Below are 25,211 nucleotides of genomic sequence, written 5' to 3' on the forward strand. Positions count from 1 at the left end.
CAGTGAAAGAGCAATAACAACACAGCACTACCAGCACTGATTATCCAAGGCCATGGGTTCTTCTAACCCCATGCTATAATTCTCCATCCTTAGACATCCCACAGATGTCAACCTAATATGGGTTACATCGGGAGATTTAGGGAACCTCAAAACAACTTTGACTGTGTGGGAATTTTGTGGCCTGCAATTTGAGGGTAGCTAGGGTAAGCTCTGTGGCATAAATCAGTGTCTGCTTGCCTATCTAGGGTTGTCAGAAAAGCATGCTGACATGTATACTAAACACTACCCTAAATAAGAGAGTATAGTTTCTCTGCTTCATGTTAAAATGCCCAGTTAAATGTTCATTCTTAAGAGAAGTTCTGCTTACAGAGAACTAAACTGAGACATACTTGGGGATTTTAGAAGTCTCAATTGAAAACATGCCTTTTACTGCTCCTAATCTGCTCTACTCTGCTCCCCCCCCCTTATAGGCTAAATCCTATTCAGTACTTCTCTGCAGTTAACATTCTCAGAGGAAAATCTTTCCTGTTTCACTGCGTGGAGAAAGAACTGGCAGCTTTAAAATCTGTGCCCATCACAGCTGTTTCTCCTGGTGACTTAAGACCCCCTTGAAAACATGACTTCCTATGACACTTTTGTAAGATTTTTTTTTTATGAAAGGGGGTTACTTGATTTAGCTAAAACCCAGTCTAACTCCACATGTGTGGCTGGTCTTGACTCAGAGGGCCACAGTCCCCTGCTAAGCTTTAACACGTGGGATTACATTTAGAAGAAAGGGGGCAGGGACAACTGGACCACCACAACTGGACCACCACGCCTTAACATGTAAACAGAAATTTGGCAGTTCTCATGAATGTTTCGTCTTTACATTGGCCGCATTATTATAATCAGTAAAATAAAACCTGTTCCTACTACAAGAGCAGGTGCATATGCTGAATAACGACCACAAATGGTCGACTGCATAGAAAGTGCTGCACAGGTGTTTCGGTCATCTTACCTGCTTCCAGCGCTGCAGTCCCTGTGTTTGTGGCTGATGCACATGCATTGCTGTAGTTCTGTCTGATCTCCCGAAAGAATATGTTTGTCTCTTTCAAGTTCTTTCTGAGCAGTCCTGCATGTTTGTTGTAACTACTGAATATCTTTGACAGTTCTCGAGCCAAAGGAGTAACTTTCTGTAGGTTGCCGGTGCCGCCGCTGCCCTCCATGACTGGGATGCTGGCAAGCTCACTCCGAGGTCACAGAGTAATGTTTGATTGCCCCAGGTACAGCAAGCTAAATCACCTTCAAAAGGAAAGGCTTGCAAAACTGCACCGTATTCACCTTCGAAACGCCATGGAAAAATCTTGAGCCAGGGTGAGAGTGGGTGCGTCAGTTCTTTTATACTCAAAGTCAGGGAGTATTATTAGTTGGCGACTTTAAAACAGTTAGCGTAAACCTACATTAAGTTTAGGCGCTATTTAGCTATGTAATGTTAAACCTATAGCTATTGAGTAGATTAAAATATGAGTAAGCATTAACTTGAGCTATGTTAACGTTCTCATGTTAACGCTACTTCCACGGCAATTTTTGACAGCACCAGAAGTCATTTTTCCAGCTACATTTTAACAATGCTTTAGCCGTAGTTTAAAACAACGTAACAGTAGCTCTGAAATATCCCAAATAACACACAGTAGTCTCTTAGCTAGCTAGCATAGCAAACGTTATCCAGTTTAACGGGAAATTAACTGTCAATCCGAGCAAATCAAACCAAATCGAACGCACCTGGCTAGCTACCAACGTAGCTCATGTAAATATGATCCAAGCTACTAAAAAGACAAACGATGATTTTTTTTCGCCCCAAAAGCGTGAAATAAGTCGCCGCTTCTCACCGTATTAATTCCGGGATAAACAACATTCCAGCGAATACTTTCACTTTGCAAGCTGGAGCCAGCCATACAACGTTAGCTTTGAGGCTAGTAAACAAGCTTTCAGGCGGTTGGAACCTAACGTCGCTAGCCGCTTGCAAAACTAGCTGGCTGTCCCTAGAGCGGAAAAAAGTTACATATACGTCAATTTACTATCTTGCCAACTTGTATCCCAATATTATTAGGATTCCCCTAGTTAGCAAATGTTAATCGGTCTATGTGGTGTGGTGACAATGACAAACGCACTTAATTATAATTGCTACCAAGACCGAATAGTTGCGTAGTGGCTAGCTAGCTAGCTATCGTTAATCCAAAAGTCCCAGGGGATGAAAACTTTGGATTTCAGCGCGAATGCTATCTGGCTAACACCCATCAATTAACCAGCTAAATGTCTAGCAAGGAGCTTTAACATATTGACATCTAACTCGCCAAGTCCCTGCAGCTTGAAGATGTTTCCAGCCTTTAAACAAAAGCATCCGGTCGAGTCAAATGCGCTCCCAGTACATAGAGATCCGTGTTGATGGATGTGGAAGACATGCTCTCCTACTGTTGTGAGAGCTAGCACTAACGCGCCCTCCAGGAAAAAGAGGTGGGACCGTGCGTTTGTCTGCAGATGCAGTATGGACCGTGTAGTTTAGAACAGAGCCATAGTGTTTTCTCTATCACTCTGGTTTAGAATAACACAGTAGGCCAAAATGTTCATTCAAGGCTGCCGTAATACCCCTAAAGCCCTCCTTACACTGACGGACTTTGGAAAGATTTGCAAAGATTTGGAAAATATTTTTGAAAGACTACAGTCTTAGACCCTCTCACATCTAAAGACAAGTAGTAGAGTTTTAAGTCACAGACTATTATTTTGCAATGACTATGGATCTTGCAGGGTCACTATTTACAAGACTGCAACTAGATTCCTTTAAATTATTACCCATCGTGCAATAGATAAACAGGAACTGAAATGATAGCATACTAAACCCAAAGTCGTATTTTCGTGTTTCTGCAGCATTGTTTCATGCGTGACATCCCTAACCGATATAGAGTTGTTCTGTCACGTGGAAGAGCCGACTAAATATGAATAAGAAATGACAAATATTATAAGAATAACAAATAGGCTACAGCTGTCGCCTACTTTGCCCCTTCCTGTTTGTTGTTGGAGAGAGGTCACTAGTTTTTATAGTTCACGTCACTATTTGCATGAGCCACGACTAGAAAGACTTGCGATAATATCAAACATGTTTGATATTGTCGTAACGGCAAAACTACGGCAAAACTAGACTTTAAGGACTGACTTAAAACCGCTAAGATTGGCACCTTACACTTAACGATCTAGTTGACGGGAGCGCGCCGCGATTCCAGTACAACTCCCATGATTTCTGTCCGACTTTGGAAATTTAATTAATTTTCATCTGGATATTTTTTTGACAGTTTGATACACTGTCTTGTATGACCCTTTTGTGTGCATCTCAAGCTTCTAGTACACATTTTGCTATTCATACAATTAGTTTCAAACCGGTAACATAGCAAACTACCCAAATAATATCCGTAACCAATGTGTAGAACGACTAATTTAACAGGTCGGCCTCTTTTTAAACTGGACTGCATTTTCCTTTGTGTGCTTTAAATGTACAGACATCCCATGAAAAGACCAAACTGCAAGATCTACATATTTTATTTTCACAATTACTATCTATAGGCCTTCCCTATTTGGTGTAGGCCTACTGACTAGACATTATTGAACAAACATATTAATCTGTATTTCAGTATCTAAGTATAGGCTAAAGTTTTTATTTTTTTAGTATTGTTATTTATTTATTTTTTATTTTATTTTTATTTTTTTTTAATTTTTTTTGAGGGGGGGGGTGCTTCGTGATACCTCCTTGAAATGGCTTTTTGCATCCCCATGTCAAGTCTTGGACCTACCATTTTGACCAAAACAACAGAAAACATATTGATGCAGTTATTTATTCTTCAGCGCCAACCCAGGGAATTTGCTGTCAAGATCGCCATCTTGCGGTCATCCATAGAAATTGAATGTGAATAATTACTCAGATTGTGGTGTATCGGAAGAAAACACGCGTGGTGGTAGGCTACATGTCAGTGTTATAGCCTAATAATGCAACTGTTATGATAGTTGGAAAAATGAGGTAACACATTTAATAGGCTATTATATTATATTTCTATTAGAAGGCTGGGCCAAAATATTTTCAGAACAATTCAACTCAACTCACCTCCCATCAGAATTGCCACAAGTTTGGCACAGGGTGCCTTTTGTATTAGGCTACATGCTCAGATATGTAAAAGATCTCCCCCTATACCGTCGGTCCCGTATCCGCCGTCTTGCGTGTATGTGTCACTTAATATCCATTTCTATACAAACCAAGACGGCGGACTCAAAGAAACGCAACCACCCACACCATAGGTGTATCTAAATTAGCTATGTACCAAAAATGACATTTTACCGTGACTCGAAGAGCTGTAAACAGTGTTGTTGTTTGTTCAAATCTACACACCTACGGCTACTGAAAAATGTAGGGTAATGTTCATTTAGAAAATGTGAAGTGTTAAAAAGTGTTAAAACAACATCGTTGTTTTAGAATTCCTGGTGATAATTGGGGGTGTTACGATAATGTCTTTCAAATTAACTTCTTTTGTTCATCAGAATATAACATTTGCCATTTTAAAAGCAGTCTTTCTTGCCTGACAGCAATGCCTTTCATCAGTGACTTATGCATTCAAGTGATTATTTTGATCAAAAAATAGATAAAACAAAACAAGGCATGGGCCTACATAAATATCCCCAGCTCTTGAGCTGCTACCTCATAAAAGTCTGGTGCATTGCACTGTTCCCATAGCCTGACGAGCCAGACCCACATTGAAATGTAGGGTCTGGACACTCACCGTTCGCAGTGCTCAGTCCGAGGGGCGGGATAATCAGTTGTCTTTCAAATTCCCTCTGCACGCAATAGGACAGCGGCAGCGCTATGAGTCCCATGCGTTTCCCACCAGCGGAGCTAGTTAGCTAGTTCAAACGTTTGCCTACTTAATAAAAGCTTAACTCGTGTCACACTGTTTGCCAGCAGCAACATCCATCTTATTTGTTTTCAAGTAGCAGGGAATTCAAGCCAAACCATTGCAACTCTGCCATCAATCATTATGTTAAGCCCACCTAACGACTCTATACACGATTTCATTGGCCTGATTAAGTTTCGATTTCTGGAGCTCACAAGCCAAAGGAGAGTTGCTAGCCCTGGCAGCAAATGTAATTTGCGGCCGCTAGGGGCGCGTCTAGATTTCTAGGCTACTGTTCCCATGATTTGGTCCATCACTTGCAGATTCTTTGTAGAGCATTCAAACTTTTCAAAAATGCAAAATATTCAAAGAAATTAGTTTTGAACCCAAAAAAGTGAAAAACTAAATATTCAAACATTTCATTCAAATGATTGTGAATTGATATTGTAGCCTACATGGAGAGTAAAAATGTAAAAGTAGCTAAAGAAAATTCAAAGTATTATAAATTTACTATGAAAATAATAATTTGATTATTCTCTGTATCATCCAGACAGACCATCCACTGCTAAAAAAACAGATAGAAACCAGCTTATGCTGGTAGCTGGTTTTAGCTGGTCTTTGCTGGTTTTCTTCCAGCTCTTGCTGGTCTTTGCTGGTGTAACTGCCATGAACATGTGGACATGCTGGCGTAACCATCTGAGGAAGTGGGTCATAGATATTAGCGTTGTCTTCTGAACATGAAAATAAATTCCCAGCATATCAGATGCTCATTCTTTAAAATATTTGCCACTGAAAAATTAAGCCACTTTGGGATACCTGAAAAAGTATTACAGACAAGGAAACATGACACAAGGACACAATACAATCCTGCCACTTTGACTTTAAGTTTTTCCCTCATAAAGTTGAACTCTAAAAACTAAAACTGACTCAAACATATCATGAAATTATGAGGAAAAATCTACACTTCCAACGTGAAAATACCTCAGCCTCTCTGACCTCTTTGAACTCTGGTCATCACAGTGACCCAGACATCTCCAGGATCCTTGCGCAACTCTTTGGCTGTAAGTTATTTGCAGACAGTGTATAATGAGAAAATATGTAAACATTTTTTTCCCAATCTCACTGGGGCCCTCTGGGGCCCAGTTATTCGATTCCGACTCCAAACATAGGCTACCTCAAAACATTTTGTTTTTAGCAATATGTAAACTTGTTATGTGCCTTTTTTGGTGGAAGAGACGCGTCATAGGCCAAATTATAAGGAAAAAGACAGCTTAATCCCTCAACTTCTTGTGAAATTGGAAGGCTAAATGCTACCGGTTTTTTTTGGAGGCCGTAGCTTTATCGTTTACCGTTTAAATTGTAGGCCTAGTAGTAGGGGGGCCTATGTGTCTAATTTTGGGGCTTGTGGGATTCGCATGTTAATTTTTGGAGAGTATTATATATTTGTTCTAGGGGTTCTTAAGAGTAGAAAAAAGCATGTCTCCATTTTTTTTAAGGTTTTGAAAGACCCAAATCAAAGGTCAAATTCAGAAAAGGTCAAATTTGGTGTTTTGTCCATAAACCTCACATTGCTGTTATTATAGCATAGGGTTTGGTGCCAAAAAGCAAAGATATTCTACAAGGTAGTGTGCAAAAGTGGACCACATAAACAATACAACATTATAAAACATTTTTAGGCTGATAATTGATCTCTTTAACAAGAAATTCTCGAAATTGTACGCTTAAAAAAAAAAATACTTCAATATCAATTCATGCCTATAAGTGTGCTTGAGTGTAGGCCTAGCCTGCTCTGCCAGTTCTTATCTACACCCATTCAGAGCTAACCTGACTCTCGCCAGATGAATTTCGTTCCACCTAGCTCCACTCATCCATCTGGGATCAATCCATTGAAGTGTTGCTTCAGAAGGCTGGGCCTAATCAAAAAATGCTTGCATATGATTGGATAAGCCACTCACATCGAAGCCAACCCGTGATGCTGATAACAGTCTCCCGGTCGCTTCTACGCTATGTCACATCTATGAAACTCCCGCCCTGCGTCCTGATTGGCTGAACCATAAAGTCGGTTGCAGAAATCACTCTCAATGGAAGAGGTCCCAGATGGATGTGAGTGAAGCTAGGCGGAGCTATAGCGGAACGAAATTCATCTGGCTAGGGTCAGGTTATAGTTGTGTATCATCTGCTAAACAACAGGGGCCCCAGTACTGAGCCATGACGCACTCCATATTTTACCATAATCTGGGTAGATAGTTTATTATGGACCTGTACAAATTGTTGACGGTTAGGAAGGTATGATCTAAACCAAGCGAGTGCTGAGTCTGATGCCTATCAAATTTTCAAGCCTAAGTAGTATGTCATGGTCTATGGTGTCAAAGGCAGCGCTGAGGTCCAGAAGGACCAGTATTGATACAAGGCTAGGTTTTTTGAGGGAGGGCTTAATAACAGATGTCTTAAACGACTGCGGTACATGCCCTGATAGCATTGAATTATTTATAATCAAAAGCAAAACATTATCCAGGAAGGGGAGAGCAGTCTTAAGAAGGTAGACTAGTTGTAGATTTTGATGAGGAAATTGTGGAGGTGAGATCTAATATGTTGTGTATATGTAAATGAATTAAATGTTGTTCGAGGTCTCATCTGTGATTCTGTTATGTTTTTGCTATCTTTCAGCAATGGAATGTGTATTTAATGAAACTGATTGGTTATTGATCTTATCTCTAATTGTTTGACATACAATCATAATACTGACATACAATCATACTGTTGAAAATAACTGTTTTGTGAACTTTATTCAACATAGCCAGTGATTTAGGCGAAATTTATGGTGTTAATTACAGTGAAATATACAATTAAAAAAAAATAGGGTTGAAACAGGTAAAAAAAAATGGAGACATCATTTTTCTCCATGTTCAATGACCTCTAAAGACAGTCCAACCACTCTCCAAAAATCAACATTTCAAACCCACAGAAACCATATAGGCCCCCTGACTATAGGGCCTACATTCCAAGTAAGCCTAGCCTGAAATTCCCTACGGTCTCAGCCCTTGCAAACCGCCCCCCTGTTAGACCCCGCCCACAGCGGACCAACAGCATTCAGTATTCAAATAGAAAGCCTGCGCGCCGCGTTGTTGTCTTCCAGTGCGTTGGAGATCCACCTGTGGAATAGTCTATGCTACAAAACCAGGAAATGTTTGAAGCCGTACAGAGTTTTTGGTATAAACGATAGCTATTTCGTTTCAAATAAGTGACATCTAAAATATGGATTCAAGTAAGATACATCATGGAGGACGTCTACCTACTTTAAATGATTACTTGGCAGGCTTACCTGTTGAAAACGCGATCTCAGGTGGAAACTCGGTTCGTCAAGCTCCAGTGAAACGACAGGCGGTAAAGAGGCACCACCACAAACACAACCTAAAACACAGATACGAATTCTTGGAGACTCTCGGAAAAGGGACATATGGGAAAGTCAAGAAGGCAATCGAACGATCAGGAAGACTGGTGAGTAGATTAATTCAACTTTAAAACATCTTGGTACCTATCATTCTACACTGTAAAAACAGTTGTGCCTTGGCTCATGTATAGCCTACGGTAGGCCCAGTGTTTGTTCGGATAGCTTAGGCCTACATTTGGCACTGAGGTTTGGTATGAGGATAGGTTAGGAGGCTGGGCTACTATGTGCAACCTGTTCTTCCCCCCAATGAAACACAATGCTATCAAACATGATGGTAGCTTGTGGAAAAAGAGAAGCAAGATATAGTCTGATGCAGCTGAACTTATTGTTGTATAAGTGGCCTTTACCAATGGATTTACTTTAAAGTATCCTACGCCTGTCAGCAAAATGATATGACTCACTGAAACCTGGGAAACATGGCTTCTGACTGACAAACCGGTTAGAGTGGTATTATGAACTATTTGTCCTTTGTCAACAACCAAAATAATCAAAGCATCCTGGTCGCACTGCTATGCCACCCATTAACCCTGAACAGACCAGTTTTAAGAGGTACTTAAGAGATACTTTGTTATTACTAAAAACAACATAATATAATAAGTATTGTTTTTACATATATTACATAAAATTGGAGCAGAGATTCAGTGGTTGTGTTTTTGTTCATTTCAGTAGGCCTACTATCACTTGTGAAATGACTGGTTAAAGGATAAAGGCTCCTGATGGTAGTAGCCTACAGTTAATTCTTGTCAAATGGGATCAGCCATAAAGGTGTGTAACGTTCAGGCTCCCTAGTGGAGATATTTTGAAGAGGTATTTTGCCCAGATACGTATAATATTTTTCAGAATGATTATTATTAGAATATTCCCCGGAATGTTTGGTAGATTGACAGGTTGTTTTGTGGGGAGCTTTTTCAGTGGTCACTGTTTTAAGCAACACAGCATAGCACACATTTGAAGTTGACCTACCAACCATACCATAGTCCAGAGCTATGATATGGTTTTGCAAAAAAATAAATTATTTGTTGAATTATCTTTTGCTGAAATAGTTGAAGTGAGAGTTTATGCTCATATGACATGTATTCCTTAAATACAACTTAATGTATGAGAAATAGGCTACTCTCTTCCAAAATGGGAATGCTTCATGTAATTTGTGCATATGCCCTCTTTTGGGGTTTTTTAAAATTTGATATGACAACACAAACTGTTTTTTTTTTTTTTTTGTTGTTGTTGGATGTTTTTTGTTTATTCTTCTCACTACAATGCATTGGGCTTTCTGCATATTGCAAAACCCGTTGGATTCATTCAATTAAGCCACAATTGGCAGCCATTGCAGAGCTTATACACTCTAAATTGTCTGATGTCTTCACTTTATACAATACAAGTCTCCTGGAAAAATGCCCAAAGATTATTCACATTGGTGGGACACTGTTCTGTACATTATGGTCCAGTTCCCAATGCAGATCATTCAGGTTAAGTTTCACGTGCATGGGCAGGCCATTCCACGACAGGCAGCGCTCTTGTGAAACTGTCTGTTTCTTCATCAGAGATTATTTTACAGGGGCTGCAGCGTCAAGCTCAACAATATACTTAAAAAAAAAAAGATTTTCACAGCTCCAAGGTAGCCTAGGTTTTGGGTCATTGTACTGGAAAGACTGGGACTAATAAGATGCTGACCAAAGCATGTGACTTGGAACATCAACATTGGTGCTTCACATGTATTGGTGAGATTGCCTGAGCTGACAGCAAAGGTTAGGTGTCTTGTGTGACGGTTAGACGCTCCTCTTGAGAAGCAGCGCGTCTTGCTTTGCCACTCCTTTTTCTTTTTGTTAGGTACAGCCTGTCCCTTATGTTCCAGGTGACAGTGCAAAGTGCACTGCATGCCTTTGAGGGATTTGTCTTGTTTTACTTGTTCTCACATCACCAAAATTCAATTTCCCCCTGGAACACATAAAATCTAAATGAAAGTGTCAAACAAGTCTGACAAGAGTTATTACATTAGTTTTTTTGCCCTCATCGCAGTAATTCCATGCATGCAGATATGTGCATGGTGGCATTCACTGGCATCTTCATGACCGGGAGAATGATGTCAGCAGGTGACATCGAAACCAAATGGGACTTTTGTTTTGACTGTGGTAAGATAAACAAATTGTAGACAAATTTGCAGACAGACAGATCGCAAAGGCCTGTCATCTCACATAAGGGCCCTCACCATTTGCATAAGGTGAACACAAAGATTGAGGCAGATGAACTGCAATATGTTTCTGCCAGAGAGAGAACAACCACTCCCTTGTGCCTCGGCACACAAAGACTGGGGACCAAGGGCAAACCACAGATGATATTTCCCAATCTCTCAACATGTTCATGAAGATTTGTCTGTGTGTAATCAAAACCTGAATGGCATCCAATGTTCAGATGTAACACTACAATCAAGGGCACTAGGCCTTGGAAATGACTCCATTAGGAGGCTGTAGGATTATAAAAGGCTTTAGGAGGCTGTAAAATTTTGTTTTATTATTTTTAAGCTAGGTAAGAGAGAGAAAGAAGCATTCCCACATGTATGAAGCTGCTTTCCAGTCCCTCCTATGCCTACAAGAAGAAGAGGTATTTGTGTAATAACCAGCAATCCAGTGTCTGTCAAAATATGAATTCCAAAACCTGAAAGGCAGGAAATCTGTTCAGCATTACCCTCCTTGGGCTTCTGCAAAAACACCACCAGATCAAAGTCCCCCTACAGGAATTTACCTAGGCTTCCAAAGTCCAAAACATCCCAGAATAATGTGACTCAACAAAAATTTCGCTCACGGGCATCAAAAGTTCCTTGACTGGCAAACAACGCCAAGCCTGAACCACTTGTCAGTATCCCTTCATAACCTTGGATGTAGACCGTTTGACACAGACCTATAGGGGTCATATTCCTTCTATGTCTTTTCCTGGGAACCAGTCATTTGGTCTTGTAGATAGATAGCATCTGTGCTGTGATGGCATGTGTTTGAAACAATTAATTATATTGTGTGCAGGAGCTGGTCCAAAATGGATTCACTTCAAAGTGTAACCATGACTGTCAAATCAGTCAAAGAGGTGTGGATGTATTTTCAAAACAATGCTTTGAAAAGTGTTTGTGTGACCTTTCGCTGGCAAATGCAGTCCTTCACCTCTTTCACTGTAAACAGGTATTGCTCCAGGAAAGAGAAACTGCTAAACTAAACAATGACCAACTCAAAGCACACATGACCCCAGGGCTCTCCCACCACTAGTCACCCAGTTTCCTTGATTTTTCTTTCTGAAGAATAGGATTTAATTAGCTCGGTGACGTTTTTAGTAAATTTGTCAGGTGTCAGGTGAAATAGAAAGTTAAGCAGGAGAGTTGGGCAAGCCATCCTGTTAAAATAAACACAGAAAGCCTTTATGCTCAGCGCACGTGCCAGTGTTTCTAAATTTATCAAAGAGTGTTTGTTCACATGCATGCCAGAGTGTGTTGAGGAAAGTTTTGGGTAAACACCCATAGCCGTGTGTTTTGTTTCTGGTGGACATGTTTTGTGGGCCTGAACTCACAACACAAGAGATGAAATTGGGAATTCCCCTTCCAGAAGCTTCCGTACAGGTGGAAGATAAGGGAACGTTGATGGGTTTTGGCCTGCATATATGCAGGTGAAAGCACTATGAATAGCTGCTGACATCATGCTAGGCATAATGGCCCAAGTGAGGGATGGCAAAGTAATTTTAGATCAACGCCCATTTTTGTCTTGCGTAGGTCACAGTGATGTATGGCATTTCTATTGTACTGACACTGTTCTTCCATTACGAGGAAACCCTATCCATTATGAGGAAACCCTATAACTTTCCCTGCGTAATGGTGAGGGTGTCATGTGTATTCTTACAGGAAGCACCTCTTCCAGCGTGTTCCGTCTTCCTACTCCACAATAGCTGTTAACAGGGAATCAAATTCTTGAACAAGCTGTCCCTTGCCCCCCAGGTGCGGGCCCTTTATCTTTGCATCTGCCCTAGTGCAACTTCCCAGACAGTTGACGTGACGCACACACCATTCTGTCAGACAGACATGAGTCAAAGAAAGGAGAGTGCTACCGCCGCATGTGTCTGTATAGAATGCGTCATGGCCTGTTATTTTGGGGCCAGAGGTCTTCAGTGGTCCCAGTTTGTACTGTGTGTGTGTGTGTGTGTGTGTGAGCCATTTGTTAATCCTGCAAAATGCCAGACTGCACTCTCATCCCATGGGTGTCCTGTGTCCACACACACACACAAACACACTCAGTCACAGAGCTGTGAGGAATGTCAGACATGTGTGTGTCATTTTCTGCACAAACAGTCTTGGCCACACACACACACACACACACACACACACACACACACACACACACACACACACACACACACGCACACACAGGCACACACAACACAAAGGCTGACAGAGATTCAAATCCATGCCTGAGCACCTACACATGCAGAGGTGATGTACAGAAAAACAAGTGATTACAGACAAGCAAGTAAGTACAGTACATCTACACAACGTGTCATCCTTTCACTCGCACAGAACCTGCCAGACATGTGGACTTGCACACCTTCACACTGTTGAGTGTCCTCCATACATCTGTGCGGTAACAAGCATCCTGTCACACTCCAGTTCATGTTCATCCACACAAACAGACCCCCCCCTCCCTCCTCCTCACACCCAAACAAACAGCCATGCATTCAAATTCAAATTTTAATTCAATTAATTATATGGGCCTCTTCTGACGTAACAGTCAACAATGCAGCATTGACCATGGAATGTGCCTGTGTCCTGACATAGGAGTCGTTACAACCCCCCATCCACACCCACACACCCAGCTAGGTTATCCAGTTGCCCCTAGGGTTTAAGAGAGAAGTAAGGTCCATCTCAGTACAATTGTTTGTGGAAGGAAAAAAAGTTCCGATAGGTTGGAGAGTTGAGAAGTGTTTCCTCATATCAAGTTTTTTTTTTTGTCCTTCAACGGTAAACCTTTTTTGGTGGAGTAGCGTCAAACTTGTGTGTATTGAGCTGTGTTTTGTGCTCATAATCTCTCGTGCGTCACAATGATCAGTTCTTCCTGAAGTGAAAATTAAAACGGACCAACCCATGACAAAGCATGTCTTACACAATAGATGTATAAACTGGACATAGACAACGTCTAAGGTTGGTCTCTGTTCATCTGGCTTTGTTTAGTTATTACCACTTGTAAACAGTGAGTTGATCCATTGTACTCTTGCCCTTTTTCAAAATGTCAAATTTTTAAAATCTTCTTTCTTTCTCTCTTTTTTTTTTCTTTCTCTTTTTTTCTTTCTCTCTCTCTCTCTCTCTCTCTCTCTCTCTCTCTCTCTCTCTCTCTCTCTCTCTCTCTCTCTCTCTCTCTCTCTCTCTCTCTCTCTCTCTCTTTTGTATGGAACATTCAGTGTTATTAGCAGGATATTGTCAAGTCCTAATTGTTGTATAAAGTCTTGGTTATTTAAATATTTACTTTTATTTCCTTTTGAAAGGTGGCCATCAAGTCCATCCGGAAGGACAAGATCAAGGATGAGCAGGACCTGGTCCACATTCGCAGGGAGATTGAGATCATGTCCTCTCTCAATCACCCCCACATCATCACCATATATGAAGGTAGGTCCAGTTTGTCCACAATGAGTCACAATTGTGGTTAATATTGTATTCACAATCATTGTCCAAAATGCGTCTTGGCCTGAGTCGCCAAACCCTGTGCTCAGTTGGTCGGGTGTTATCGTTGAGCCTCTGAAGTGAGTCACTTCTCCGAAAGGGGTGTCTGCTGGCCCTTCTTGTCACGCAAGGCTCATTGTCTGGCTGTGACCCACTCAGGGTTATGTAAGCAGCAGCACCCCCCAACCCCCCCTCCTTCCTTTTACAGTCAGCACAGTGGGTACCCCCTGATCCCTTCTGTCATTTTAATCTCTCTCTCTGTGTGTGTGTGTGTGTGTGGGACAGTGTTTGAGAATAAGGACAAGATTGTGATTGTGATGGAGTACGCCAGCCGAGGCGACCTGTACGACTACCTCAGCCAGAGACAGAAGATCGGCGAGGGCGAGGCCAGGCACCTCTTCAGGCAGATCGTTTCTGCGGTGCACTACTGCCACAGGGTGAGTCTTCCCACGATAAAGAGTCTCACACACATAGGAGGTACTCATGAGAATGAGTTTATTTTTCCGTGTGGCTTGGTAAAAGCAGTATATGACTCCAAAACGTGCTTTCATGAAGATATATCTGCATGTACATATAACAGTTTCAGAGGTTCATAACACATAGAGCTTCTACATCTAGCATACATGGGACACGTACATATACAAACATACCTGATTAATAGGCATGGCCCCCTATTTTATACGCACACACAAAATTTCAGACTCTCTTTGTGGATGTACCCCTCAAATTATTGAGCAGGAGGACTCGGAGCAGGAAGTCACCACGGTCACCCATGCATCATCTTTTTCTCTCTTCCTCTTATCCCGATCCATAACTCTCTCCTTTTCTTTTTCCTTTTGCTGTTGCTCTCATGTACTCTCTCTCTCTCCCTCTCTCTCTCCCCCCTCCTTTCGTCTCTCGCTCCCTCTCTCCACTGCTCACACGCATCTAGTGCCTGGGCCACCGCTTACATAACCCCAATTTGGTGGGTGCTACAAACAAGGTGCAATGAGGCGTTGGGCTTGTATCGCGCCAGCGTCAAGGTCAGAGGCCAGCAGTCTGACCTTTCACTCCATCTCTTTCTTTTTTACTCTCTCTGTCCATCAAACACACCCGCTAATGAGTGAGCAGGAACGAGCAGACACTGAATGTCCTGACCGTGTCCTCGCTGCCATCCTCTTTGTGCCAGAGTGCTGACTATGGACAGGCCGGCTATTGTCTTGTACAAGCCATAGGCTGTAACTGTAAACGGTCTCTCGGCCTGTGGGGATCTTACCACTTAATGTATAAGCCGTCCACAGCTGTTCTGCCACCCACACCACCTCTTAGAGTTATTTTAGCTGGCTGGGCAGAGTGAGCCTCATTTAGTTGACCGTAACCTGGGTCAAGGCCATCTTAAAAAGACCCACTGCCCTTCAATTGCATAGTATGTCAACTCTACACTCAAAGCAAATTAAGAAGTCCTGCATCTTCTGTAGAATCTATGCCAACACACATACTTAGACACACGTATGAACACAAAAACACTCACACACATGCTAAACTTAAAAAATAAACATTTTATACACATTTTTCCTTAATGAGTGGCAGTAAAAGAGCTGCCCAAGGATAAGTGACCTGCATTTTTTATTTTTTTTTAAACTGTGCTAAATTAGATCTGTTGCTGTTCTGTGCCTCTCCAACGGGAGGCATGCCCTCCTACAGGGTGGAGGACAATGGAACATAGCTGGCATTCCAGAACAATCCTCTGGTTCTGAGCTGGCCTGCTCTGTTGTTTTGAATTCCCATCTTTAAAGAGAGAGGGAGAAAAGCTCTAAGGCCTGTCTAGCGTGATAAGAGAATTCCGAGTAAAATGTAAGAAGAAAGCCTTTATTTTCACAGGCTGGTGAAGCCGGCTAAAACAAACTAATTTAGGACAAACAAAGCTGAAGCCTTTCCAAAAGGAAAACATTTCAGATGAGATGAGACATGGTCCTGAACTAACGAGTGGCTTAAGTGCTAATCCGTTGGTCATATCTGCATTCCTGGTGGCATTTAAGCATGTGGTGGGATTTGGAGACCCTGTCGACTGAAGTTTCGTATTGATTTTACCTTGCAGAATGGGATAGTGCATCGTGACCTGAAGCTTGAGAACATTCTCCTGGATGGTGACTGCAACATTAAGGTAAGACGAGAGAGAGGCTGAACTCTAACACCTTCCTGAGATTTGCCTATTCTGTTGCACCTTCTGAGCTCTTGAGACATCTTCTGGACTCTTCCTACAGCTCAATATAGTCATGGGTTTCATCAGGTCCCTTTCCACAGGTGTATAAAATCAAGCACCTTAATTATCAATGCAGACTGCATGGTGCTTGATTAATACACCTGTGGAAAGGGACCTGATGAAACCCATGAATAGTTTTGGTCCCTCCAGACCCTTTTCATGAGTAGTTTTGCCTTTTATTGCTTATTTGTATGTTTCTTAGCTCTTGCTTTCAATTCCAATCATTTATTTACTGTATTAATCATTTACTTTATTGATCCCAATAAAATCCCATGCACTGTAAAAATAGCTTTCACATACATGTTTTTATCTTTGCTCCTCTGACAGAAACCTATACCCCATTGTAAAACAAATACCTACAAACAGTTTATTGACTTGAGGAATTTTTAATGCTCTCACTTTATCATACTGGTCACAGTTTGAAAGTGCATATGACGTTGTTTCCCACAGATAGCAGATTTCGGGTTGTCTAACCTGTACCATGGAGACGAATACCTGCAGACGTTCTGTGGAAGCCCTTTGTATGCCTCCCCAGAAATTGTGAATGGCCGGCCTTACAAGGGCCCTGAGGTGGACAGTTGGTCACTGGGCGTCCTGCTCTACACGCTGGTACACGGGGCCATGCCATTCGATGGGCACGATCACCGCAGCCTGGTGCAGCAGATCAGCACTGGGGAGTACCGCAAGCCCACCAAGCCATCCGGTGAGTAGCAGTACCATTATTTAGCCCTTGTGGTGTCCGTTGTTGTTTTGCAGCTTTGGAAAGAGCTGTCCCATTTAGAGTTAGGATGACTGCAACCTGCTGGAACTTAAAGAAGTCACTGATGGATAGATTTCTATAAGGTTTGTTTAGACATTCATTATGTGATAATGGAGAAGAGGAATGTATTCAGTAAGCCTGAGTGTCAAGAGGGTAACAGACTTGCCCTTAGGGGAATTGGGATACTATTTCTTTAGAGTCCTGAAGAAAACAGAGGTGTCTGGATCCCCATTGTCAAAAGTGCTATTGTATTGTAATTCTGAATTGAGTGGAATTGTATTACAGTCCTATTGACCACAGACGTGAATGCTTTGTGTGTCCAGATGCCTGTGGTCTGATCCGCTGGATGCTGATGGTAAACCCAGAGCGCAGGGCCACACTGGAGGAAATCGCTCGCCACTGGTGGCTCAACTGGGGCTACCAGCGGCCCCTGCTGGTCGAGAGCGAGACAGCAGCCAGCAGCACCGCTGGCTCCACCAGCACAGCCCCTGGTGCTGGGGCTACCATGGTAGCGACACCGCAGATTCAACCCGCGGGGACCACTCGAATTGCCGATTGGCTACGACGCACCTCACGGCCTTTGCTGGAGAGCAGCTCCAAGGTGCGCTGCTTGCTGCGGTCCCATGGTGGTGGTGGAGGAGGAGGAGGAGGAGGAGGCGGGGGTGGTGAGATGGTGCGCCAGCGATCTATACGGAGATCTCGCAAGGAGAACAACGTCTCCCAGAGCATGCAAGACGGACAGGCGGCCCGCCCCCACAAGGGCATCCTGAAAAAGCGAGGCAGCCTGAAGCAGAAGCCCCCCAACGACGCCCAGCCCTCTGCCCCGGAGGAGCACCGTCCATCCGCCACCACCACCCCTTTCAGCTTTTCCACCTCCAATGCTCCCCCTGCACCCGCCAACGAGCCGCTTCCACGCAAGGGTATCCTGAAGAAGCCCTTGGAGAGGGAGTCGGGCTATTACTCTTCTTCCTCCTCCTCGCCGGAGAGCAGCGATTCGGCCCAGACACCTCAGCCCCCGCTCTGCCCCTCTGACCCGCCGCGCCGCAAGGGCATCCTGAAGCGCAACGGCAAGTTCTCGCCAGGCGGGCTGCAGGAGTTCGGCTCACTGGACCAGCTAGCCGCATCCTTGCCACAAGGGGTCGCCAGAGTGCGCCCCAGCGGGGCTGTGAGCGAGGACAGCATCCTCTCATCCGAATCCTTCGACCGGCTGGACTTGCCCGACCGCGAGACGCCCACCGCGCCCATGGAGAAACCGACGGCGGCCGCCCGCAGCATGAGGGGCTGCGTGTCTGCAGACAACCTGCTGGAGCTCCGGGAGGACTGTGGCATGAAGGGACCAGGCCACAGGCGCCTACACAGCCCTATGGACATGGCCTGCTATCAGGCCCCCGGTGTGGCTGACAGCGCATTCTCCATCTCGGACTGTCAGAATGTGACTGCAGCCTACAGGCAGGCAGTAGGCACCGCCACTGCAGCTAGCTGAGGCTAACCAGGGGAGCCACGGGCGTGGTTGATTTTTACATTTCAGTGAATGTCAAGCAGGGCATTGGTGAACTGGTGAGGTAAAACCCTGTGGTTTTAGGGAACTTGTCAAAGAGTGACTACTGGCTAGTGCAGGTCAGGGTTCATGAGAATGTGTGAGACTGATGAGCGAGAAGGTGAAAATGTGTAAAGACCAGTACATATCAACATGGTGAGACTGGCCAGTCACTGTAAAGAATGTTTGGTTTGTGTTTTCTTACTAACCAAATGAAGACCTGCATAAGTAGTGTTAAATGTCAGGGAATGGGAGACTCTTAGGATAAACTAGTCTTTTATATACATTTTAATTTGTAAGGGACTGGGGAAAAAAGTCACAAACTGCATACTATGTGTGTTTAAAGAGAAATCAGGTAAGTTTTAAAATGTCATCTCTGAAAAAAACTCATTGTGTACTAGTTTTATTTCACATTTCCAGATAACATTATTTTTGATTTAGTTTAGCTTTTTTCATTTGTTGTATACAAATTAAAATTGTACATCATTGCCAAAGATTGAGTTTGTTGAAAACTAAGACTGATACTGGTGAACAGTACTAAAGGGCCAGTGTTTCTACTGAAATTAAACCTTTGGTTTACAAACTGCCAATTCAGCAGGAGCCGTTCCAGAGAAAGTGGCAGGTTTCTGTAATGTCATTAATCGATGACTGAGTCAGAAGATCACCATTGTAAATCATTTGTTATGATAAGGGGCAACTGGTTTCTGTAGAACAAGAAGGTGAGCTTTGGTCTTGCTTGTTTGCGTTACCAGTGTGTTAATATTTCACTTTTACAGCCGGCTCCTAAAAGGTCTAGACTGATCAGATCTTCAACTGGAATTTGCATTGCTTTATGGTGAAGGGCAGAGTGTTTCTTTTTCCATGATGGCAGATGGGCAGTGAGGGATTTTATGACCAGCTCATGAGAGTAAGAATAATAATCAGAGTGATAAGTTCAGCTGCTGTTTTTATTTGAACTCATTGTGGAGAGGGGGCACCTTGACTTTACAGCTGAAGTTCAATTCCATGTTGGTTGCATCCTGAATGAGTTTTAGAGTTATTACCCACTGCATTTGAACACGTCAACTACTCTGGCCTTTTGTATAAAAGTTACTTCCACCAGTGTTACTTTTTTTGTTGCATTAAATGTCTCTTTACTATGTTTTGACATTTCCACACAGAATGTTATGAGTTGTCATGGTATAAGAGGTTGTGTTTGAAAATACTTTTCATTTTTTCCCAAAGGACTTAATTTATATTTTGTACCAACATGTGTGCCATCAGTGACTTGAATGTGTCAATAAAAAAAAACATGATTCAACAAAAGTTTGATCAGCTTCTTTTGTATCCTAGTTTACAGTGCTAATGGAACTCACCAGACTTATCTTTTCCTTATCCAGATTTTGGTGATATGCCATATCAAATTCAGGCCGCACACCACTGACCACATTTAATAAGTGCTATTAAAAAAAGCTGACATTTACTATGATTACCTTACCTATGTAAGCTATTCTGTGAGGATAATGTGTAAGTCTTCTCATGAGGTTAAGTTACTGTTTGTATTCTAGATTCCTCCTAGTTCATATAAAAATGAAAACAGGCATGTCTCAGAAAAAGAAGTACGGTGATTTTATGGCTGTTTATTTTACTTGAATTTCCCCTGGGGATCAATAAAGTATCTATCTATCTATTTATCTACTTTCATCTTGCGCATGAAAAAAACTGCCAACCTGGTTTCTGCTTCAGTTGGCATTACTTTTAATGAATCTCAAACAAATCAGCCATCAGCTCTATGACAAGAGCCCAAGACAGAACTCTAAAAGTTACAGAACACACCTTTATCCCAAAGGAAGCGATTCAAACAGGAAATTCATTTGGATACATTTTATTACATATATATAATGACAGACCAAACATAGAAGAGCAGCATTTCAGAAAGAATTCATGTACTTTTGAAAGATCAAATGTTTACCAAGAGCACAGGCTGAAACACAATACAAATATTTGCCTTCAGTGAAGACCATCTGCTACAGAGAACATGTTCACACGGATCACACTTCCCAGACATGTTTTCTAATGTGCATACAGTAATGTGCAGCCATTGAAGAACAACTATCTAATGTGAAGCTACAAAGAAGTGAACTGGTACACATAAAAAGTAAAACCTGTTGGTAAAACTATAGTAAACTAAAATCACAAACTGATTTAAAGTTATCTAAAGGAACAGGAAATTAACTCCTCAATGTCTCAATTCTTATTCATAGGCTCCTGCTTTTGTACTGTTTTTCATAAATATCTCATAGTTATTAGTCCCTCCACTGTGTGCAACTCCACTTACTATGGCTGACAAACACGTCACTTGAAGTGCATCAGAGACCCAAAGATGTAATGACAAAACTCTCCGTGGTGGACATTACAGATCTAACCCAGTGAAGACAGCTTGACATCCTGTATGTCTGTAGGCGTGTTGCTGACCTCTGAGTTAGGAGAGTTGGCTCGAGACTTCACCTCAGCCGTGGTGGGCAAGCTAAGGTCCAAAACAACTTCTAGCTGATTAAAACAGCTGCAGAGTGCATTCTGAATAAGAGGTGTAAAAAAGGAAAATAAAATGCAACTAAAACTGGCAAATGAACGAATACAAAATGTTAGATTTAATGCTTGATAGCTGTGATCAATAGTTAGATATAACACCCTCCAGAATTATTGGTACCTCTGCTAAAGTTAACTAAAAACCGGTATAAAAAATAATCTGTTGGTGATTTATTGTCATCTCACAATGAAAAACATAGGGAAACCTTGAAAATCCAACCTTAAAGGGAAGCAAATTTATTTTGAGAAAAAGGAAAATCTCATAGAGAAATAAATATTTTTAACAAACACGTCACTCATAATTATTGGCACCCCTGCTTGTAATACCTTTTTAAGCCTCCCTTTGCCAATAACAGCTTGTAATATTCTTCTATGACAACCCATAAAGTTGAAGAATACAAAGCAAGGGATTTAAGACCGTTCGTCTTTACAAAATCTCCCCAGATCGTCCAGATTCCTAGGTCCACACTTATGCATTATCCTCTTTGACTCACCCCACTGTTTTTCTATGGAGTTTAGATCAGGGGACTGAGATGGCAATGGCCGAAGCTTGATTTTGTGTTCAGTAAACCATATTTGTTTTGATCTGGATGTTTGCTTTGGTTCATTGACCTGACAAATGGTCCAGTCATGACCAACTTTTAGTGTCTTGGCAGAGATTGACAGATTTCCTTTGAAAATGTTCAGGTTTTTCCTGCACCTTAATTAGGTTCCCAAGGCCTTTGGGAATAAAAACAGCCCCACAATAGCACAGCCCCTCCACCATAATTCTCATTAGGCATGGGGTTCTTTTCAGTATAGTCATTCTTCTATGTATGCCAAACACACCTAAAGTGTTTCTAGCCAAAGAGCGCAATTTTCATTTCATCTGACAATAGACCACACTTCCAGACAAAGTCACTGTACCATTTAGTAACTCCTGCCGTTTACATTAGTAATTAAATGACTGGACAGGCTTTTACCTGGCATGCCCTCTAAATAATCTATTAGCAGTGAGGTCACTTTTGAATATTTTTTTGGGGACTTGGTGACCCCAAGATAATACCTTTTTATGTAGATCTCCAACAGTGGTTCCTATGGAATGTTTTGCCTATCTTACCATCCTCCATACTGTATGTGGGGGCAAGATAACCTTGGGTCTTTGTCCAAGCATGTTTGTCACATTTCCAGATTATTAGAACCTTCTAATCATTATTTTAACTGTAAATATAGGCATTTTCAACAAAGTACTTAGTTTTCATAGACATTCTCTGACTTACAAATGTCAACACACTTTCCTTTTATTTAAGTTTAGTGTATTATCTTGTCTTTCCGATGTTGAATAATGACTAGAGGATTTAGCCTCTGTGTGACTATTTTCATACCATAGTGAAAAAGAGAGTCATAACTACTGAAAGTTGAAAGTTCACAGACACTCTCATTAACTTAAATAAATTGAAATTAGATAGGAAAATGCTTCAGGGGTTCCAATAATTGTGAGCAACATTTGTTTTTGTTAAAAATATTTATTTCTTGATAAAATGTTTCCTTTTTCTCAAAATAAATTTGCTTCCCTTCAAGGTTGGATTTTTCCTATTTGTTTTCATTGTGAGATAATAATAAATCACCAACAGATTCTTTTTTATACCGGTTTTTAGTCAACTTTAGCAGAGGTGCCAATAATTCTGGAGGGTACTGTACATAGAGAGAAAGATATACTTTATACTGTAAACAAACATTTACTTGCCAAGGTTCTCTTTCTCACTAAAGCCCATTCCCTTACCAGATCTGTGTCTAAGGTGTTGGCCAGCAGCTGCAGAAGAGTGTCACAAGACAGGCCACCACTCAAGAGCTTCAGCCTCCGAACAGCAGATGCAACACAGGCACAAGCGATTACAGAGGGCAAAAAGACTGAAAACTTTAACTCTGAAAACAAGATGAAAGACACATATTCAGTACACTTACTCACTGTTTATGAAAGCCATAAAGTGCATCACTGTGTCTGAGACACGAAGGTTAACCATAATTCTGTGCTGAGGATAAGAGTAGAGGGCAACCATAGATGACATCAGTGTTACTAAGGGGTAATTAGCCTCTACTGAAAGGTTGCTGAGCACTACAGAGAAGGAAAATCTTGCAAGTGTCTATTCACCTTCACTAGATAAAAGGAACAGCTAAAAAGCTAAGGCTTTCCCACAGCCCAATGACCCACTCCCTGCCTTTAGGCTGTATGCAAGGAACGCCTTCAGACAAAAGAGCCAGCCACAGACAGCAGACAGCCAAATGGACCTGTCTGACAGATTGTGTGACAGCACATCTAATACTTATGTGGCTGAAGCACTGTTGCCAGCGCAGCCTCCAGCTAACTGCAGGGACTTGTGGGAAAAGAGAGCTGCAGACAGGAGCCTTTCATGGCACACAATGCAGGATTACCATGACCCAGCATGAAAAAGAATGCGCTGACATCTCACAATATGGCTGCCACATGCCCATTATTCTTTTCTGACAGGGTAGGAAACATCATTGCATTTTTTTCACCCACTTTTTTCTAATGCGATATCCTCACTGCCCATGGGGCTGTACTCTCATTACTGTTTTAACAGGGTGTTTCAATGGTATGCTTAAAGGCAGATAGTTGTTTCCCCCTGCCTGGTACAAGTGAGTACTGTTGGAGACAGGATGATACCCTACCTGTTGCAGCAAGAGCAATGTAAGAGTGAGTATGCTTGCGTAGAGCATGGAGGTCATGCGGAATGATGGGCAAACCTGCCAGAATAGGCTCCAGGAAATCAGAGGGCAAAACTATGGCAAGATTCCAGTTCAGCCTGGATACCAAAATCATCTCCCAGTGCTGTTAAAAACAAGTAATACCTGTAAACACCTCAACACTACATAACTTAAACTACATCACTTGTGGGAGCCATGGTTAGGTTTAACAATACTTTGGAAAACATTATAGTAGATTAACATTAAGTATGTTTTATCTTTGGCAAACTTTACCAGGAGGTGAGGGATTGACACAGCATTGTCAGTATAGATGCAAAGCTTGGATGCACTTAGTGGAACAGTTTCTCTGAGTTTAGAGGCCACAAACATACAGACGGTCCCGAGAAGCTGTAGGTGGCCCCTTTCAATGGGATAGCGCATCAGATAGCGGTCCAGGTAGTTAATTGCCAGTGGGAATACTTCCTCTTCACACTTCTGCTCCTCACAAACCTGTGTGTGTGGGGGGGTATATACCGAAAACAATAGAAGGAAATAGGGGAACTTTCTTTAAACATAACACACTATTATGTGAACTGAATTTTGTTCTAAACACTGAGTTTAGTTCTAAACGTCCATAAAGCAGCAACATTTTAAAATATCTGCACATTCTTGTTAGCAGCTATCAAATGAGTGGTAACGTTACAGCTTACAGCTAGGTTAACGTGTAACCGCAGCTAATGTCCTCAAAACTATAATTAGCAGATTATTTTGTTCCATAGGCCTACCTGCAACATCCACACCGCCAATATTCGTCGCATATAAGGTTGGATGTCCGTTTGAACAGAGCCGAAGAAAGTATCTGATGTCTGGCTGAGCTTTTCTAATATAAGAAGATTTCTCCAAATTCGGTGATCCCTTGTCAAAACAGGGTCGCAGGAGGCGCGTATGTAGGGGTTGTTGGGATCTGATGCGTTGGCAGAGGTCGAATCAAATCCTCCATTTTCGTAGCACATTAACTCCATTAGACTTCAATGTTTAACGTTAATCTTAAACGAATAAATCAAATGGTGAAATGTTTAACCTTGTACCAACATTAGCAAGCTACATTGCCCGCTAATCACTTGCTAACAGAGCCGCGCCATAACCTTTGAGCAAGTCAGACAAATATTCGCCGTCGACGTAGTAAGAAAACCCTAAATCGTCTTGTAGGGTTAGTAATTGTTTTTTTCGTCGTCTGTTATTTAACCACTTACTTTACTTTGGCGAATAACACTAAAATATACACCACACCACTCAAGGCAGGCTAGAATTTTACTTGTCCTCGTGCCCTTCAACTTTTCTCAGCAGTCGCATGGGCAGCGTTCCATGGTGTTTC

At 42.0% G+C, this 25,211-nt stretch overlaps 3 protein-coding genes across 3 annotated transcripts in view; 1 reads left to right on the top strand and 2 right to left on the bottom strand.

The window, feature by feature from the left end:
- dstyk (dual serine/threonine and tyrosine protein kinase) overlaps positions 1–2,505 on the bottom strand; it is a 31,397-nt gene extending 28,892 nt beyond the window's left edge. The window contains exon 1 of the mRNA XM_042089586.1: positions 998–2,505. Coding sequence (XP_041945520.1) covers positions 998–1,205 — 208 coding nt within the window. The 5' untranslated portion in view covers positions 1,206–2,505. The remainder of the gene's footprint in view (positions 1–997) is intronic.
- Positions 2,506–7,941: 5,436 nt separating this feature from the next.
- nuak2 (NUAK family, SNF1-like kinase, 2) lies at positions 7,942–19,883 on the top strand. The gene is made up of 6 exons (XM_042089885.1): positions 7,942–8,408; positions 13,870–13,990; positions 14,330–14,481; positions 16,122–16,187; positions 16,737–16,989; positions 17,370–19,883. Exons 1-6 carry the CDS (start codon positions 8,166–8,168, stop codon positions 18,527–18,529), a joined length of 1,995 nt encoding a protein of 664 aa, XP_041945819.1. The 5' UTR covers positions 7,942–8,165; the 3' UTR covers positions 18,530–19,883.
- Positions 19,884–20,431: 548 nt separating this feature from the next.
- Positions 20,432–25,191, bottom strand: ccnd3 (cyclin D3). Its single transcript, XM_042090184.1, has 5 exons — positions 24,622–25,191; positions 24,131–24,346; positions 23,822–23,981; positions 22,914–23,056; positions 20,432–21,139 (listed from the first exon to the last, which is right to left on the bottom strand). Exons 1-5 carry the CDS (start codon positions 24,856–24,858, stop codon positions 20,984–20,986), a joined length of 912 nt encoding a protein of 303 aa, XP_041946118.1. The 5' UTR covers positions 24,859–25,191; the 3' UTR covers positions 20,432–20,983.
- Between the last annotated feature and the right edge of the window lie 20 nt (positions 25,192–25,211).

This window comes from Alosa sapidissima, chromosome 4 (assembly GCF_018492685.1).
Source record: "Alosa sapidissima isolate fAloSap1 chromosome 4, fAloSap1.pri, whole genome shotgun sequence".
Lineage (NCBI taxonomy): Eukaryota > Metazoa > Chordata > Actinopteri > Clupeiformes > Clupeidae > Alosa > Alosa sapidissima.

What these genes read in the sequence shown, in the direction of transcription:
- nuak2 (XM_042089885.1), top strand. Translation starts at nt 8,166, where the DNA reads ATGGATTCAAGTAAGATACATCATGGAGGACGTCTACCTACTTTAAAT. An exon ending in TCGAACGATCAGGAAGACTG is followed by an intron (nt 8,409 to 13,869) that starts GTGAGTAGATTA and finishes TCCTTTTGAAAG; the next exon opens with GTGGCCATCAAGTCCATCCG. An exon ending in CGGTGCACTACTGCCACAGG is followed by an intron (nt 14,482 to 16,121) that starts GTGAGTCTTCCC and finishes TTTACCTTGCAG; the next exon opens with AATGGGATAGTGCATCGTGA.
- ccnd3 (XM_042090184.1), bottom strand. Translation starts at nt 24,858, where the DNA reads ATGGAGTTAATGTGCTACGAAAATGGAGGATTTGATTCGACCTCTGCC. An exon ending in TGGCGGTGTGGATGTTGCAG is followed by an intron (nt 24,347 to 24,621) that starts GTAGGCCTATGG and finishes CCACACACACAG; the next exon opens with GTTTGTGAGGAGCAGAAGTG. An exon ending in CATTGCTCTTGCTGCAACAG is followed by an intron (nt 23,057 to 23,821) that starts GTAGGGTATCAT and finishes TCTTGTTTTCAG; the next exon opens with AGTTAAAGTTTTCAGTCTTT.